Source organism: Dreissena polymorpha, chromosome 3, assembly GCF_020536995.1.
Source record: "Dreissena polymorpha isolate Duluth1 chromosome 3, UMN_Dpol_1.0, whole genome shotgun sequence".
Classification (NCBI taxonomy): Eukaryota; Metazoa; Mollusca; class Bivalvia; order Myida; family Dreissenidae; genus Dreissena; species Dreissena polymorpha.
This window is the reverse complement of record NC_068357.1, coordinates 34,167,221-34,186,744: the sequence shown is the minus strand read 5'-3', so window position 1 is coordinate 34,186,744 and position 19,524 is coordinate 34,167,221. Positions and strand designations below refer to the sequence as shown.

At 32.3% G+C, this 19,524-nt stretch overlaps 1 protein-coding gene across 1 annotated transcript; it reads left to right on the top strand.

The window, feature by feature from the left end:
• The first annotated feature begins 1,870 nt into the window (after positions 1-1,870).
• LOC127873941 (uncharacterized) lies at positions 1,871-12,992 on the top strand. The gene is made up of 16 exons (XM_052418046.1): positions 1,871-1,909; positions 2,286-2,367; positions 2,631-2,786; positions 3,237-3,328; positions 5,681-5,800; positions 6,594-6,685; positions 6,976-7,122; positions 7,242-7,289; positions 7,508-7,576; positions 8,024-8,095; positions 8,612-8,747; positions 9,094-9,356; positions 9,454-9,646; positions 9,770-9,850; positions 10,151-10,231; positions 10,749-12,992. Exons 5-16 carry the CDS (start codon positions 5,681-5,683, stop codon positions 11,355-11,357), a joined length of 1,911 nt encoding a protein of 636 aa, XP_052274006.1. The 5' UTR covers positions 1,871-1,909; positions 2,286-2,367; positions 2,631-2,786; positions 3,237-3,328; the 3' UTR covers positions 11,358-12,992.
• The last annotated feature ends 6,532 nt before the right edge of the window (positions 12,993-19,524 follow it).

Below are 19,524 nucleotides of genomic sequence, written 5' to 3'. Positions count from 1 at the left end.
TAACGTAATTAATGCAGTTATTATGTTTTCAATATATAGAATTCTTTTTTTTTGTAATACAAAAATTAGTGAACAAGACAAAAGAGCTTTCTCAATTTATAAATCGTATAACCCACATTAGCTTCAAATTATGTTAACTTTCTTCTTGAGAATGCACACCGTTTAACTCAATTGGTATATGAAAACAAGTAAATATTTGATAAGATTTTGTATTGATACAACCGCAAGGCTGTCTCTATGTGATAAAAAGTATTATCATTCTCTAAAATTATTTATCAATATGCCAACGTGGGTTGTGTTATACTTCCAAAACATTAGGAAAATCGAAAGTAGAACGAGGTTTTATCTACAATCCCAATGCATGACATGCCGACGTATTAAGGTATGTATAATTTTAACTTCACAAAAAAGTACACATCAAGGTTAAAATGTATTTATCTGACTTAATACTTTAAACACAATTCATCCTATAATGAAATTGAAATATCATGTATTAAATTGTATTTTTTTAACTGTACAGAGAAACTATTTGTATTATGTAAATACATACGTTGTTTGAATAACACGAGCAATTATTTCAGTTAAACATCTTGCCTAAGCAACAATACTTATAGAACGTGATGGCAGAAGGTATGAAGGTTCTTCGTCTTCATTATCCTGTTGCAACGCTGGTCAATTCTTTTGCGGTAAAAGTACATGATATTTTGGAGTTTTTTAATATTTATGTTTAACCGTCCACGTGTCGCGGCATATTAAGTATGATCGTCATTTATCCTGAAATACTATCCCTAAGGAAATTACTAAGTACTAAAGGAGTTATTTAGGATCTCATGTTGAAAACACTTTAAAGAAAGAAAATGGTATGAGTGTTTTTCTTTATCAAGTAAGAAGATCGTCTTCGCGCTGTGTCGTGTCGTTGCATTTTACAGTCGTCCTCTCTATGTTAAGTATTTTTTCACCAAGCAATAAAGGAATCACCATTTTTCTAAACGCTTTAAATCATAACGATCCTCTGAAATTTATAGAAATAGAGAAATAAAATTGAAAACTGGAACTAAAAGTCTTCTTAAACATTGCAAGATCGGTATGCTTCCTTTTTTTATGTTACATCTTAAAGTTCTAAAAAAATATGTTTTCAAAATAATCGCTTGATGACAATCGTGGTCGCGTATTGTTTTTGTTTGTGGTTTAATAAAAAATATAATAAAGAGAAGGGGTACATTCACATTTGCAACATCCTGTGATCCACAACCTTAATATAGACGTGTGTGAAAGTAAACACATCAAATGACAAATTTATTTTCTTGTCGCCATTAGCTAGTATTGAATTTACGGCAAAGAGATTTGCGTATATAAAAAAATGAAATGCTACACACACATTGACTGAAATTGGTTTCTCAGGCATAAATACTTTCAGCAAAAAATGAGTAGTGGTAAACAACAAACGTACGCCACAATTTCCGTTATTAAAAAAATTCACTCTGAACACAAGAAACAGTAAAGCTATTTCAAGTTTTTATGAAATTGAAAAACAACATGCTTGAGTAAACTTTTACTTTTACTTTACATTTCAATAACGTTTCAACTAGAATTGTAACTATTTTTAAAGCAGGCCGACTAAACGTCATTTATTAGAATTAGTTATAATTAGTGCTATGATCTTACACGTGAAGACTCAAAGAGTACAATGCTTGCAAATGCTATGCTTTTTGTGTCCTCTGTCCTTTCCTGTTTTATTTAAAATATGAACGCAGGTTAATTTGTCATACCAAAACTGCAGTTTGCATCCAACCATAAGTGACCGATTTTCTTTTCAGACAAATATATTTAAACTGCTATATTAATGTGCATTTATCTTTCAGAGACAGGCAATTTGTTACAATAGTAACGATATGCGTGCGAACTCCAGGTACGTGATTAACACAATTTAAATGTGCATGCTACATTATTACTTTCTCAATAGTAAATCCACATGTCAACATTCCGATATTTGTATTCTGGTATGGTCATGTGAAAATCATGCATTATTGTGTAAATTTGTGTAATAACATTGTTAATCATGTAAACAATCAAGTGAATTTTCTTCTAAAATGTTTTTATTCATTTAATTGAAAATTTGAACACTTTCAGTTTATTCAGTTTGTTTTATTTCAATCAATAAGTGTTCTTATTCTCAGATACACACACCTGTTTTGTCAACACCAATGTTAAGTATGTGCCTATGTGTACCAGATGCCTTTTATTTTTGATATTATAAATGAAAAAATATGTTAAATATGTTTCAGGGATTTTGAGTTGGTAGAAAAGGTATTCTCAGATATTGGAACCTCAACAAGGATTGCTAAGGAAGTGATGCTCAAAATGCAGGTAATTCAATAAGTGAATCGGAATACGAAAACTGCAACTTTATTGGGAATACAATTTTATAAGAATGCATAAATATACATGAATATAAGTTGTCAAATTAATGTTGTGTTTGCAGATAACATATAATTTGTGATTTTAAAGCAGTCTGTTTATGCGACTCGTTCTGACGATTTCATAGACTAACAAACAAACTGGGCGGTCGCCTCGTGTGTTGTGAAACCATACGCATGTGTATCGTCATACCTTTTTTACTCCATATATAGGAATCAAACGATCAGCGGCTGCATTCGCTAGAAGAAGAAATACAATTGATGCAATCAAACTTGAGACATGCGAACAAAATGAATGAAAATCAAAATAATCACTTGCGATTTCTTTTGGGTGCGAACTGCTTTTTGAACGCTCGTGTTGCTAGCCAGGTAATTTCACGCAAGAAATCGACGTGCCATGTACCATATAATTATCGTTTAAATGAAGAACACATGCTTAATTAATAGTTGTCGTGATGCATGGATCCAGATGATTGTTTTAGAATGTATAAATATGAACGACAATGATACATATCGATTATGAAGAAAGAATTTTCTAACTGCAATGGATAATTTGACCTAATATCTATCATCATGACGTTACGATCTACAAGTAAGACATATTTACGTCCTACGTCGGGCGAGCACGTACAAGCAGATTTCTTCATTCTTAATCTTAATAAGTATCTTACAAAAATGTTATGTGTAATTTATTGTTTTCGATTAGAGTAAATGAAATATGAATTTGTTACACACCAGTTTTTCTTTTCCCCTTTCTATGGACAGCAATAAACGGTTATATTTCGTTATCTTTGGCACTTGCTTACCGTTCTTTTTCAGGAAACGCATTTACAAAAAGAAAAGGACATATACGAAGAAATCCTGAAGGAATGTGAATACTTGAAACGTCAAATATCAACAGAACGTTCTCGGTATGTCATGTAAAGGAGGGTTTGTTAGCCAACATTCTAGTCTTAGAAATAAGCAGAAACTGTAAGGGTTTTCATTTAGCAGCCCAGCAAGTTTTCCGGTGTGGCACACAGTATGCGTTTAAGTTGTGTTCCCCAATCATATGTTCCGATGTTATTGGTCTCGTTTTTATTAATTAAACGTTATGTTGTTTTGGTTTGTGCCATGCAAACTCTTTATCTTTTAGGAGTGTTGGTTTTTTAGTTTATCCAAAGTGTTAAGTAGCTCATATTCAAGCAGTTCAAGTGTGTGATCTATACAAAAAAAGTATCATACCAATAACTTGATATCCGCCTGTTAGCCTGATATTTTTATATCTCGGCAACAGGAAGTTGTTAAATCAGTCGATGATTGGAGGTAGGCCATTGTAAATTCTTTTGGTAAATTAGAATCAGATTCAACATAACAACAGAATAAAGAATTAATGTAATATAGTTTAGGCAAAAAAAGCAGAAACAAAAAACACAAACATTTTTTTACAAATAATAAGCACAAGTGCTAATAACGCCATTATCAATAGGTAAAACCTGGAACATCACATTTATTCCCGCTTAAATTCCGCTGATTTCGATTTTCAGTATTTCTGTTTGAATTTTGGACGTACAGGTATGATAAACAGAAAAAACACCTGTTATTGCTCTTACGTTGTGTAATGTGTCAAGCTCGACACGAATAGAACAGCGGTTCGGCAAGCCTTGTCGTTCTTTTATGCTAAGCCTCACATGATATACAACACACAGATATGTAGTAACATGTTATTCTATAAAACTCGCTAATTGTTTTCAAAATGGTTAACGTTGCCTCTTTATTTTTTTATTTTAAATTTAAATGAAATTAATTTGAGAATACTTCTATTATCTGCATTTATGTCAATGACGCATTTCGGGGTATTCATAACACTTTTAATAGCTCTAGTTTTAAATTGTCTTTTATTGTTGACTCTGGCCATGAAGTCTTAAATGAAAAATAAAATTTCATTGCACTGCGTTAAATTGTATATTTTCTATTTTGTACTTTATTTAGACTAATAATTTGAGAGAATGTTCATTCATATTGCATTTTAAATATATTTTCCAAATTAATGAAATATTCAACAGCAAAAAAAATCACTTTACAAAACACGTGTGTAACATATTATTTTGAGACCAAATGTTTTAGATCCTCAATTGAAACTTTATTTATTATTTACAAAGTCACTCCATGAAAAAAAAATTAACATGGTTTCTTTCTTTTTTTGTCAACTGCATACAAACAAATAAGAATGCGTATAGTTATCTAGTTTGTTCTTTCATTAAAACCAATTTTTAAATAATAATTGGAATATTCATCTTACTGAAGGTCGTTATCAAGCTACATAACTCGTGTTAACAGTGAAAATTGAAACATAACATTTGTCTGATTATCACGAAATGTACGCTGATTTATCCTTTTAGTAAACCACAGGTGAAAGTACATTTTCACAATTTCGGTCATTCTGAAGATGAAACTGAGAACTCCGTTTCGGTATATTTTTTTTAATTTAAACAATAGAAAGTTATTATTTATCGTCTATGTATTTTAAAATATATTTCATAGTTTTTTTTAAGCATAATGAATATATCAAATTTATTGAAATATGAAAGATATGTATTCCCATCCAAATTAGTTATGGGAGAGTATTGTGCGGTATAGAGCTTAAAACTACTTTACATACTACACACTGCAAGAATGTATGAAAAATAAGAAAAACTAGTTTGTGATCGACAAAGTATGTATTCAGAAGTAATGTATAATTCTGCAAGACATCACTAACAACAATATTTGAACTTCAAGGAATTCTAAAACTGTGAATGTTATATTGACATTTTTAATTTAGAACTTGTTTTAAATGTTACCAAAGGTCATCTAATTATAACGCTCTAAATCTTTGTTAATTGCATTTACAAAGTACACCAATGGTTATGTTAAGTTTACAACGTGTGCCTTAATTATGCTATTGGACTTAAACAATTTATTAAATGTGTGTAGAAAATTAATCCATTTATGCCTAGCGTCCTGAAAAAAGGAAATTGCAAACAGCGTAGACCCAGATGAGACGCCGCATAATGCGGCGTCTCATCTGGGTCTTCAGTGTTTGCTTTGACAAAATCTGTAAGAAATATTCTAAAAATAGAAATAAATATACCAGATATCCCTAATTTTGGAAATAAATTGATCCAATTTAGAAGGATGGGAGAGTCCACTGGGCATAAATGGGTTAAACTATTTGAAGTATTGCACATGCATTCAACTGTTAATAAATACAATATATTGCATTGATCAATCTTTTTAAAAAGATGCTGAGACATGGCGGAGAAGAAATGATTTCGAGACGACAATTGGATCAGATGTCTAGGGAGCATGCTAATGAGTTACAAATGTTAAAGACGGAAAAAGAATTGCTCGAAAAGAATCAGGTCTGATAATATATGCTTTTGTATAATGTGTAAGTTATATTCAGAGAAAAAATTATAAGATACCGTTGTCGTATATTTATGATGTTTGCTGCATCAAAATTGCAGACCAAGTCTAACTTAATTTACGACAATGTTCTCAACATGGCTGACGTCGCAAGCCGTAGAAATGTATACAAGAACGTAAATCGATGTTTTCAATAAAATAATGAAAAATCTCAACAGCTGGATTACGAAAATAATTTAATATAAACTCCAATAAATCATGACGTCAATTTGGTATCTTACTTAAGGGTTATGATTGTACTAACATATTGAGGAAACATAATTTTTTAGTGTTTTTTAATACCATAAATCAGAGAGGTAGTATTGCGTTTTACATCAAATAACAGTTATTTGTAAATGGTGTGCGGAGTTACACAGTAAGTAACTGATGGTGTATGGGTTATACACCCTCAGTAGTTTCATACCATACGAGAGCGAACCATCAGTTACTAACTGTGTACCGATTATTTCTCAACCGACTACTCGATTAATCGGGGTGTATGGATATTACTCGGGGTGTATGGAAAATACACCATGGGCGCGTGACCGCACTAAGCCAATCGGATTAGGTCATTTTTGTAGGAGGTGAGACATTATCGAGTAACAAGAAACGTCAGTGTGCTTTATCTATTACATACTGTTTTATTGAACATAGAACATATGACCCAATGTCCATATTGTATGAACCTGTTGGACGGTTCCACATTCTATCATAGCTGATGTTTCACTCTAATTTTCTCGTATATTTTAGTTGCAATTACTTCAAAAGGAAACGGAAGAGTTCAACATAATGAAAGAAGAAATTGAAAGACTGCATCGTGAAGTACAGGCAGCAAGAACTCGGTATATCGAAATAAAAACTTATAAAAGCATAAACGCGCATTATTTGCGGCTGTTTACATTAAATATTGTAAAAATACTAAAGTTAAGCATATTTTAAATGTATTAGTTTTTTCAAAGACAAACACATAATCAAGGAGCGCGTTTTTTTATTCACGGTTACTCTACGATGATGCAAATCCAAATTCCTAGTATGTGGGATCTGATTTGTTTTCTATTAGAAACTATATTTCAAAACGGAACAAAATCAGTTAATAACCAAAACATTGTATTTCCGTACTGATTTTTTTCAGTGAACTTCTGGCAATAGCTCAATCTCCGACAGCCATTCGAGAAATCTGTGTAAAAAACGAAGAAACTCTTTGGAAGGAAATGGACCTTCTTCAACAAGAAATTTTGCAAAGAGAAGACGAAATAAAAGAACTTAATAATTTATTACAGTAGGTTCAGTACATTATTTAATTTGCTGTGTTGTTTTTGATTTTGTTTTCAATACGAAACATCAATGTATGATTCATACCTACCAATTCAAGTGTATATGCTTAAATTATATTTCTAGATCCGTTCAGTATTTGCAAAATGAGGACAGATGTAAATTACATGGACTGTGAGTATGGGATAAAACGATATTATATTTACATAAAGATCAATAATATATAATGTTTGTTTATGGATCTTTTATTTACATCATAACTATGCGCTGTTTATTATCAAATAACAATATTATAATGAAAATTGATATAATAATATATATACATAATTGCTAGATGCATACATTGAGGTCTTAAAATAATAATGTATTTGGTGGATACAATTGATTTGTAGACTGCAACAAAAAGAAGGAACAATTATCATCCTGACGAAGCAGAAAGAAGTACTTCAAACGAGACTGAAGTAAGATATAAAATAACTTGTAGCCAAATCGGGTTTACCTTTTCATAATGTTTGTTTAATAATAATATATGTATAGATGTTAATACTGGACTACTTAACGTGATATAGTTTATGTATAGAATACAATCGATTAATGTACGCACATGTAAAGTAAACAAGTACAACGGTAATTAATCATTAGTTTGTGAAAAGTATTGAAGTATTAACATTCTTTTGGTTTTAGCATTTATCGGTTCTTAAAGTTAAAACAAACATTTATTAAATATAGAATATAAGCATCATTTAATACTTTTTTAAAATATTAATATCGTGTTAAGTTCGTGGTTTAATGATGCTGATGTCGAAGTTTTACACAACAATAATAAAACACTAAATATATGTTATTCACAAAATCAATACACGAATAAATATGATAATAAATATCGTTCCATTGTTGTATGATTCCAGCACGGTGAAACAAACTATCGAGTTACTGAGGCAAGAGTCTGCTGCTACTTTGGGCGTTATTAGCGAACCAAGGTTTGCTGCTGCTCTATTTTCTAGGAAGAAAATAGAATATAAATTATTTTTTGCAATTCAATAACCCTACTATTTAATATGCACAAGAGAAAAACAAACACATCAACATCTGTATTGGGTACAATAAAAGGCATTTAATACATGCCAACGTTAAATCATAAAAAGTCAATATCACAGTAGGGATCTAGGAAGCGAAGATAAACATACCACATATTCCTACAATTATCATAATTACTTTATGAGTCGAAACAGCAGGAATGTTGACTGTATTAAAACGGTATTTTTGTAATTTAGATTTTACACTGTCTCGATTGCTTATAATTACAAAAATCATTTAATCGAGGATACAAACACATACTTTTGAACAAAATTATTATGATTATAAACGTAAATCATCATTAACGTGATGAAACGCTAATATATTCGAATAAGTAGAAAATGTATAAAACACTGTTAACATGTATTAATAAATATATAGCATTCCTTTCATCGAAAAAGGTTTTGTAACGATTTCAGTCAGCAACTGAAACAAATGATCGAAAAAGACGTGCAGTTAGAACATGAATATAAGAGGATTCAACAGGATCTTTGTAAACATGAAAGGCTTTGTAGTGACATCGAAAACACTACGATGGTTAATGAAGAAAATATGGTATAGTCTACCAGTAAATAAATACAATTTAATAGTTTTCCCTTTTATTACATTTGGGAGGTTCATTACTCCAATATTTGAATGTGTTTAGAGTTTTTTACACGTAATTCTAAAACAATTTTTTTTTGTATTGAAAGATGTTTATGTACCCCAAATAACAAGAAAGTGTCTGGTATGTGCAAGATTTCAAAACTCTAGATATGCATATTCTGTAAAATTGAGAACAGAATATCGGATTATTTTGTCAAAATATTTTATTAACGTGAACAAATACGCATATTTATTGACATAACCCAGCTTTACACCAATGATAAGCTTATTTTACTATCATGTTATTATATTTGAGGTTCACCTTTTGGAAGAGAACAATGCACATGCAAGGTCCGACGAAGATGCGCTTGAAAACGAAATACTTTCAGCAGACGTATCAACAGCAAACGAAATACTTCTAGATGATGTATCAACAGCAAACGAAATACTTCTAGATGATGTATCAACAGCAAACGAAATACTTCTAGATGATGTATCAACAGGAATCAAAATACCCCCAAGAGACGTATCAACAGAAAACGAAATACTTCCAGGAGACGTATCGACCATTTATAATCGGTATAACAAAGCTAACAGATTTATAAGTAAACGATTCATCAATTTGATTACTCTCTAAAACGTTGATTTTCCTAGCAATCATATTTGAATTCGGTAGATTGAATCCGGACGAGGAAAACATGCCAGAAAACGCAGCAACTTTTCGCGATGCCCTTGATCCACTAAAAATTGCTGAGCTCTATAAGAACTTGTATGCGAACCACTGGCCCGTTGCATTTCAAGCAGCAAGCAGCTATTTTTTTGGCATGCCTGAACATGAAATAGTGAACACCATTCTTGAAATTTTTGAGGTAAGCATTTGCGTGTTTGGTGGAAACGCTGATAAAACATTTATATCAATTTAATACGTAACAAAAACATAAAATGCTTAAATGAATCGGTCAGGTTAATTTTCTTACAATCATATTTTTCAGAGGGTACGCATATTCTGTAAAGACACATTCGATAAACAGAAGCTGGCTATAATGGAACAAATGAAGAACGATTCATCTGATGTAAGAATATCTGATGTACATAATACATATCTTCAACCTTTGATACATGTGTACTAAGAATAATACATTATTTAATATTTTCTAACACTTTTTGTTAATTGCATGCACATGTTTACACAATTCTGAAAAATAACAAATGATTTTTATTTATTTAATTTGCTTATGTTCAACAGCTACAGCGAGTTTAACTTTTCACTTGTCCATGTGTTCTTGATTCAACTTGCTTTATTAACGTTGGTTCTAAGCCATATTTCATATTATAACTTTTGCCGAAGTAAATAATTTTAATTATTATTTAAGCTTGTTAACCTGGACGAAGCTCGTGTACTGGAATTTATGGGACAGGGAACAACGGAGTTTTCTCTAAGTTTGTTGCATCAGGTACAATTATTCGCACACACCTCTCTTGATAAAATTCATCATATTGTATGTTAAGCTTGGTCGCGTTTGGTTCAGGTTCGTTTACTCGGTCAAATTACATTCCTTTTTTCTGTCAATATGTTACCGCAGGTCGCAAATTCTAATGAGTTGAACGCATTCAGTGAAAGAAATACATAGGAAATATAATATTAAAACGAACAAATAACATCCAACATATATCAGACATATTTTACAATAGTTCCCGGTCTGTATTAAACATTTAAATAACTTTACCTTTAGTTTATTTGAAATCAAGCATTGTGATAATTTATTTCCATGTAAATTAACGTAAATCTCCATGACAATGTGTTTAATATATATTTTTCTGTATATGACTGGTTAAGAAATATAATAATTACTTAGGTATTCAAAAGAAAAACGCAGAAAGCAGCAGACGAAACAATAAACATAACATATTCTTTTTGTTGATTGTATTAATCTGAAATCTACAAAATATTTTTCTCTGACATTCAACAAGAAATACAGGGCGATGGTCTTTGGTTCATTCTTAGACGGCAAATCCATCTTCATTCAAGAGAGTATCCGAATCTGTTGGTTAATGAATCTCTCCGATCCGCCTGTTGTGGAACATAAAAAAATTAAAAGTGGTGACAAGTTTGATCCAAATTTATATCAAGTATATACTCACCAAGGTAACAAAGTACAGTTCGTTGTGCTGCCCGCACTGATGCGCAAGGATGGACCTATCATTGCAAAAGGTGTTGTTCAGTGTAAACCATTTACGAAGGCTTCATCGCGCATGCATAGAAAAGGAACCAATACTCTCGCGCGCCGATTTAGCAGTAGCTGGATAGGCGCTGAACAATCGCTTCAAGATAATTCACATGGGAGCGATTCGGCCTCATCTTTATCGGAATGCAGTCATCCTGCGCAACCAAACGGTGCAAATGGATCAGATCTTGGTAGGAAGAAATACCCAAAGGAGCTGACCCCATCGGAGAGCGACTTGAAAAAATATCGTGTCTACAAAACAATGTTTTCTGATTTAATTGTTAAAAGTAAGTTAGGAGAAAAATTGTACGACAAATGCTTGAAGTATGAAGAGTGGAAAAACAAGCAAAATTAAACTGCCTAGATGTTTGGTACGCTTTATTGCAAACGTCGATGGACGAAATGCTTATATACTCCTCAGTTTTAATACTTTAGATATTTTACATAGTTTTGTCCTGAAGTTGAATGTAAAGCATATAATTTAATGGTGATACAAAATATTTCTGCGATCTGTCGACTGATTGAAATACTTAAATAAGCGCAAATTATTTTCAACCGTTTAACGTTTTTTCATAAACTTTGAACTTCGAAAATTTGCCACGAAACATATGATCACTGAAGAGAATGTTCAAAGTTAATTACATGGGTACCAAATGCATTCTACTTGCAGCAATATGGGTTACGTTTGTGAACAATTAAGATCATTTATAAACAATGTGGCATAATTTCTTTCAGTTTTATCAGATGCGCTTGTTGTGAAGATTATTTGAGCCACGTTCTGAAAAAATTGGGCTTATTGCTTGTGCGTAAAGTGTCGTCCCAGATTAGCCTGTGCAGTCCGCACATGCTACTCAGGGACGACGCTTTACGATTTTATGAAATTTTTCGTTTACATGAAGTCTCTTGTAAGTAAAAATCAAATTTTGGCCGAAAATGTCGTCCCTGATTAGCCTGTGCGGACTGCATGGGTTCTCGAGCGTAAACTAAGGTTTTCAAATGATAACCTAGGTTCTCATAAAAAAAAGTTTCTCATGAAAATCCAGGTTTTGATGAAAATCCTATATCAGATCAATCGTTACATAATTCATTGGTACCGCATTAAATGAGTTTTAGATATTCAGTTCCCTTGTTCGGGCCTCAAACGACTGTACGGTGCAGTATAGGGCTATTTTTATTTTTCTATTTTAAGTATGTATGTGGTATATTGAAGCAATTATTATGGTATAAATAGTAGTTTAATCTCTATTGATAATGTGTAAAAAATGTATTTTCCAATGTTAAGATATCGGCCCACTCTGCAAGAAACACTTATGCACTAAAGACTTCGCAAACATATTTCAATAACTTGTGATATCTTCAAAAATAAAGATCTTAACGGCGTGTTTTCATTCTGACCAGCCCGTGTTTCATCATATATGAACCAAATTGATCCTGCGCCCTGAATAATATGTGTCCCTTATTCCAAACGAGCAAGTTTACGCCGTCCGACGCGTATTTCTAGGTTCTCATGAGAACTATGGTTTTAACATTGTAATTCTGGGAACCTAGGTTCTCATGAGAACAACGGTTCCCTGAAAACCACGGTTATGGCAAGCGGTTCGACGCATAATCCCAAGAAACTAGGTTTTTCATGAGAACTTAGTTTTCCATTCTGAGAACCTAGGTTCTTACCAGGGTCCGTATTCACCAAACAATTCTAAGACTTAAGTCTAAGAATAAAGAAAATTCTTTAAATTAGAATATTCAAGAATTCCTTTACTTTTGAATCAAACTCTGCAGTAAACATCTCTATCTATATTATTCTTCATATAGAACATTTTGTTAATGACATAATCACCAGTGAAGGCCTGTATATATTCAAACACTGAACACATTTTTCTATGCTCTAAGTATATTCTTTATTCTTAAGTCTAAGAATCGGTTGGTGAATACGGGCCCAGAACCTTGGTTTTCAAATACGAACCTAGGCTATCGCCGTTTGTTGCACATTTTATGATAACTTGGGTTCTGGTGAAAACCTAGGATATCGAATAAAAACTTGGGTTCTGGAAGCCAGGCGCAATCTTGAAGCGAGAACCTAGTTTGTCAGAATGAGAACCTAGGTTCTCATTAAAAAACCTAGTTTCTTGGGATTATGCGTCGTACCGCTTTCCATACTACCTACCCTTCTCATAGGCTTATGTTTGCCCGACATTAATTGTAATTTGCATTGCCATGCGTGTTTGATATCGCTAAAGTGTGTAATAAGTGTTCTGCTAATTAAAACATCCTTACGTCAGATTGTACTATCTCCCACTGACATTATTTGAAAAAAATGACATTGATACAAAATATTAAAAAGCTTCGGGTTATCTATTTTGTATATATCCGCGCGGTTTAAAAAGCGATGAACGCCATAAAATGTATAGTATGGTGTTGCGTATGCGTATAAAACACCAGTATAAACACCAGCTTACTTTTGTGTTCGGTTAATGATTACCTAGCGTAAGGCGGTGTTTCTTTTCTGTAATCATGTCCCCTTTCAGAGCACACGGCTACAAACAGCGTATACTTTCGTCAACAAATATATGGACCTTGCAGTAATAGTTTAAAAGTCAGTGCAGCCAAACTTTCTGAAAAGGCTGCGTTGCTTGAACATTGTGCGCGGACAAAGGCCCTTTATCACAAACATGCTAGGGTCAGTATTCTGATTCGACTTTCAGTTTTTTATATCTACTTTGTAGAAGAGTTTGAAAATCATGCTTAATTTGCTGTTCGCTGAAGGTTTATTGAAACTGGGTACAGACCGACATTCTAAATACACAGCTGAGTTCAGCGAAACAAATGATAGTGCTTATGGCACGTGGCTGTGATGAGTTTTTTAAGTGTAAATGATAGTAGCTTTTTAAATTAAATTTATTTTAAATATTTCCGGGCAACGGGTGATTTATTGAGTCTGTTTTAAACAATAAGTGTTTAAAATTCATTGTCGATCGTTAACTTGTTCAACTTAGAATATGCGATTATCTCGTGTTGAGAGAAACCGCTTTATGAAAAATATATACATGATTAATGCATAAAAGCCAATATATCATCAACAACTTTTGACAAGAAAACCACCATGCCTATCAGTAATAGAATCAACACAATCATAATATACTTGATACATTACATAAATAAAAAAATTTAATAACAAATGTTTTCAGATATAATATTAATTGTGTATGAAGCGTTTTAATCTAAACGTTATTATTAAGAAAACATTTATAGCATGTCAGCTTTTCAGTAGCATCAATAAACGTGACGTCATTTAGTTTCTACGATTTTTGTTTTCAATGAGAGTGAAGTCATTTTAAAAATATGTATGAATGAAAACGACTTCATATGTTTGTACAATTGACCTTTCGACAGCCGATTGATTGACAGGCTTATTAACCAATTAGATTACAGCATAGATTAGGCCCGTTTCTATCCGCCATTTTGTCCGTCAAACTCGCTGTTGTCCGACACATAAGCTTATACGTAATTCTGTGTTTTAAACAAAGAAAATGGTTTAAAGGTGCTGTTATGGCACTTGTAATTCAGACACAAGATATCCAGAACGGTTAAAAGATGGAACTACGTTTTTTCCGTTCCCTAAACCTGGTACTTATCTTGAAAAATGCAAACGTTGGATTCGTCTTTGTGGTCGTCCACACGAACAGCTTAATCTCAACATATTAAGCGATCGCCCAAAAGAAAAACACCTCTATGTTTGTTCTTAGGTCGTTATAATAAGATACTACGCGAAAATAGAAAATGTAAGTTTTGCAACGGGCACGCTATAGAAAACGAGTATCACTTTTTTTACTTGTTTGTCCTCTATATAGAGAAATTAGAAAGGAACATTTAAAACCATATTTTCAAAGGTAGCCAACATTAAATAAATTTGACATTCTAATGCAGTAGGCTAATAAAAAAGACATTATAAACATTATAAACTTTGCTAAATATTTTTTTTAATGCTAATGAAATGAGAAATAATAAAGACAATCGGTTATAGTTTTTAATAATATCACATAAAATAAAGCACTTTTTATTTCTTTCGGTTTAAGTCTTCCGAATTTAATGTAGCTAGTTTTATATCGTTAAAAGTTAAGAAACTATGTTAAAATGCGCAAGTAATTATCAATAGGTGCCAATAAGTGTCATTTTACACCATATGTGGGCTTTCTACTAATCCGTTATCAAAACAGATGCCGCAAACTGTGAATGACCCTTGACACTTGGATACCCAGTTTGATTAGCGATTTTTTTTGTACATGAAACTTATTTCAACTTCTTATATTTAAAACATTGTAAAAAATAGTTTAAGAGGAAATTAATAATATATAATAGTATATTGTGTATGCTACTTTTTTGACGACATTGACTATGTTATACGATTTTAACAAAGCTCATGGGTCATTTTGATATATCGGATTTCAATAAAACCTTCTTCGTCTTCTTTTATAATAAATTTACTTACCTGTGCCACATTTGCGATGTTGCCATCGGTTGCAAAATTAACGGCTTTTAATTAAAAAACTGAAACATCTATTACTCAAGGAAAAGTATTGTGACAAACGAACAATGCATTCTGTATGCGATAATTGGCGATAATTTTGCCGACTTTGATTGTAAAATTAACGGCTTTTAAGTAGACTAATAAAAAAGTTACGACTATTTAATAGATTTGATAATAATATTCAGCATAACTATTCAATGATAATAACAAATATTGTATGACCTTACCTGTATACCATGAGGCCTTTTTGGTTCACTTATGCGGCCTTTTAGGGAAGGTCTTTTTTGGAAAACGGCCTTTCTGGTACTATATCTTTGAGGGGAGCTAAACACCCATTTGATACATTACACTTAAAGCGGGTATATACGATTTTCTTTATGTGTTTAATTGTAATATATTGATAAAATATGTTACAATAACACAAAATAGGCAAGAAAAAGTATACATTAAAGCTGAATTTCATAAAATGCAGCAAAGACAAATTAGCGCCCGAGCCGATTGTGACGTACATATTTTCCTACAATAACCGAAGCATTTGTCTTTGTATTAGTGTTCGCGTGTCGTATGAATATATATATCGTTGCAGGAATTCAAATAAACCGTTAAACTAAGTTTAGATTCACATCGTACATGTATGGTATACATGCTGGCGAATTCGGCTGAATAGCCGTTTTCAATTTCAGAATTAAATATCTGGCTTATTTCGCATTTTTCGACACATGTTCTTCTTAACTTTTATTTTAATGTATATTGAAATATATATATAATAAGTTTTGTACACATTTTATATAAATTCGTAAATATTTGACAAAATCCGCTTTAACACATTTTAAATAAAAAATGATAGCAATAGAAAAAATATCATGTAATTTGGACCGAAATCATCGGGAATATCTTCCAACGTACCGATTACCGATTCGCGTAGCCATTTTTATGACGGACTTCGGCGGAGTGACCTCCCTTGAAATCGGGGGGCGTGGCTTCACTCTCGCTGTCGAAAGGTCAATTCAATGACGTAACTAAATAGTGAACTTTGTACTTAGAAGGGCGGAGTATTGAAAAATATAGATTACGTCCAAAAGCTTGAACCAAATCAATCAGAATCGTGTTAGAATCGAAATAATATTTTTTTTATGATGGTTTGTTGTCGAATAACCCACACGTGGGATTTAATTCCTACGCATCTATACCAGAGGGCCATATAAGATTTAAAACAAAAGTGATTGCTGTATTGTGTACAAGACTGCTTTTTTATAGCGAGTTAACACTACATGTACAAATTTATTATTAATTGTGATCCTTTGAACATAAATACTCCTTTAAATTATCGGATTTTGATTTTACTCAATAATTAAAAATTTCATGAGTGAAATACCCCTCGGCTGAAAAAATTATCTGGAGCTCTGATCTATACTCCTTACTGTGGGTTATTGGACAACAAACCTTGATAGAAAATTATTATTTCTTAAATAACCTATATGATAGCGTCCACACAGTGCTGAACTTAATTAGTAAGTAAAACTACTGTCGTATGTCATGAAAGTGATCAATAACAGGTATAATACAGGGAATGAACAAAAGATGACGATACACATGGTAATATGTAAACCTTGAAAAGCATTTGTTTATAAACGATACGTGGATAAGTATGCGAAAAAAGGCAAGAATGGATAAGAAAACTAATGATTATCAATGCTGATGGCAACGCTGTACAAGCATATTGTGCATACAGCAATTATTTGTCTTTATCACAAAGGTTTATGGCCGTTGCGAACTAAAGAAAGTAGTGATAGAAAATGTGAAGAAATCATTCCGACATTGAAAACATTTTATGGAAAAGTGACAATTTATCAGGCGTATGTTGGTGACCTCGAGGAAATTTAGGTACACTTGTGTCGAAATCTATTGCGCGACGGTAATCAATTATAACGTTAATTTTGTAGTTCAGATTCTGAGCGAATTTCATCCAGGATCGACTGATTAAGTTATATATCATGGGAGTTATTTGGTAGGAAATACCAAAGCATGTTAGCTTATCAATCGGATTGGACAAACCATTAAATATTCTGGTCCGATAAATCACTTCGGGGCTATGAAAACCAATTCAATAATAAGTATTTTGTTGTTATTATTTGCCTTTGTAAGTCAAGTTATTTGAATTATTGTGTACTACTTAAAGAATTCGAAATTTATTTAAGTTGTATACATATACTTTTTAAGTTATATTTTGTTTTATTCCTTTTATTGCATGTGTAATCGGACTTCAGCTACTTCGCGTTCATTCGCGGTCTCAGAACCGCATCCATGCAAACATAATTGATCTACATGCATTTACATGTATTTAATATGATGTAAGCATGGTTCACACGAAATAAACACGGTGGGGACTTGGATATTAACATACGCATTACACTGCTCCAGACATCGTGCAAGGTATGCGTACATAGGAGCAACTAGAAAGTATAAACACGTTTTAGTCTCGAACTACACAATAGCAAAGTACCATTTTGGCGTCTATTAAGTTGTAACCTTTGTTAGTGAAAATATAGACGATCAACTTCGTATAAATATTTACGACTCGTTTATACAAATGTTCCATAACACAAATTTCTCGTTTTAAATTGTGAATTGCAAGGTTATTTCGTCCCAAGGGTTTGTTATAGAATATTGTGCACAATAGCAGGTCATTGATCAAACAAGCCAACCAAAGAGAAGAAGTTTTGCCTACAGAACCTGTCCACACAATGATTATTTGTCAAGTTCATCTCGTACTTGCTAGACGAAATATGAGTTGTTACATCAGCAATACGAATCAGAATATATTGACATAGTTATGTATGTATATTGCTTGATAAGAATATACATTAAAGATGTTAAGTTAGGAAACACATGCTCATAAACCGAATTGAGTATATTCGAATTTTTTAATTTCTTCATAATATTAACTTATTAGAAGTTACTTGTTTATGTTTTGCTTATACTGTTGCCAGTATAACACAATTGTTTCCGTAGATGCCTGTTAAAAGATCGGAACACTTAGTTTGAAAACATATCAAATTGCCACAGTGTTTATGTTGACTATGGTCGATTAAGCCAAATACAATATCTCAATGACAGTGGATGACTCACGACTTATATGTATATTATAGCGTCTCTGTCGTACCACAAAAATCTAAGACCGCTGTAAGTCACAGTTAAGGTTTGTAAGCTAACAATTACTATTAAGCAAGTCTAATAAAAAATATGTTATAATATATATTCTTATGGAGTCATTTTTGATTTCATCCATTTACTTACGCCCAAATTCGCAATACTCTGAGCTTGATATTGACAAGCTCGCAATTTGCTTTAGGAAAATCCGTTTGTGGACAGAAAACAATAAGAACACTGAACCGTAACTGGCTACTTCCTTAATTTTGATTAATGATCTTATTCTCATTTGCTGCGATGAATCAAACATTGGCCTCTGAGCGATGTTTTCAATGTTCATTGAATAGTATTTCTAGTTTTCTCATAGTTGGTATTTTGCAAAGCTTTATCTGATACTTTATAACCGCAATATAATTCAACAAGCAAAAGCATTCATGTAAGTTAACAGTATATATTTTTTTAAATATTTTTAAAGCGTCGAACGAAGCATAAACGTATTTCGGATTGTGTGTTTGGCATTCATAATTGTTAACTTCTATAGGAAATAAAAAATTCGCTACGACATGATTACAATTTCGTAAATCGTGTTATGGGTCAGAGTGGTAAGAATTCGATACTAACGCTATAAAAAAAAACAGTGTGGTTTAAAAAACATTTCGATAATAGGAAAGGAAGAACAGAAAATGGACCTAAACAAAGGGAGGGAAGAACTTATTGAAATACGCGTGCAGGCCGGGAACCTCGCTCTTTCTCTACAACAACATCCTTATCTGTCAAGTTTAAGAATTGGTAAGGAATGATTCATGTGTTTGCAATTTACAACATATTTTGTTGATTACCCCCATTA

Coding starts and splice junctions, on each gene's coding strand:
- LOC127873941 (XM_052418046.1), top strand. CDS start 5,681: ATGCTGAGACATGGCGGAGAAGAAATGATTTCGAGACGACAATTGGAT. Junction 9,647..9,769: donor CCATTCTTGAAATTTTTGAG/GTAAGCATTTGC, acceptor CATATTTTTCAG/AGGGTACGCATATTCTGTAA. Junction 10,232..10,748: donor CTCTAAGTTTGTTGCATCAG/GTACAATTATTC, acceptor ACATTCAACAAG/AAATACAGGGCGATGGTCTT.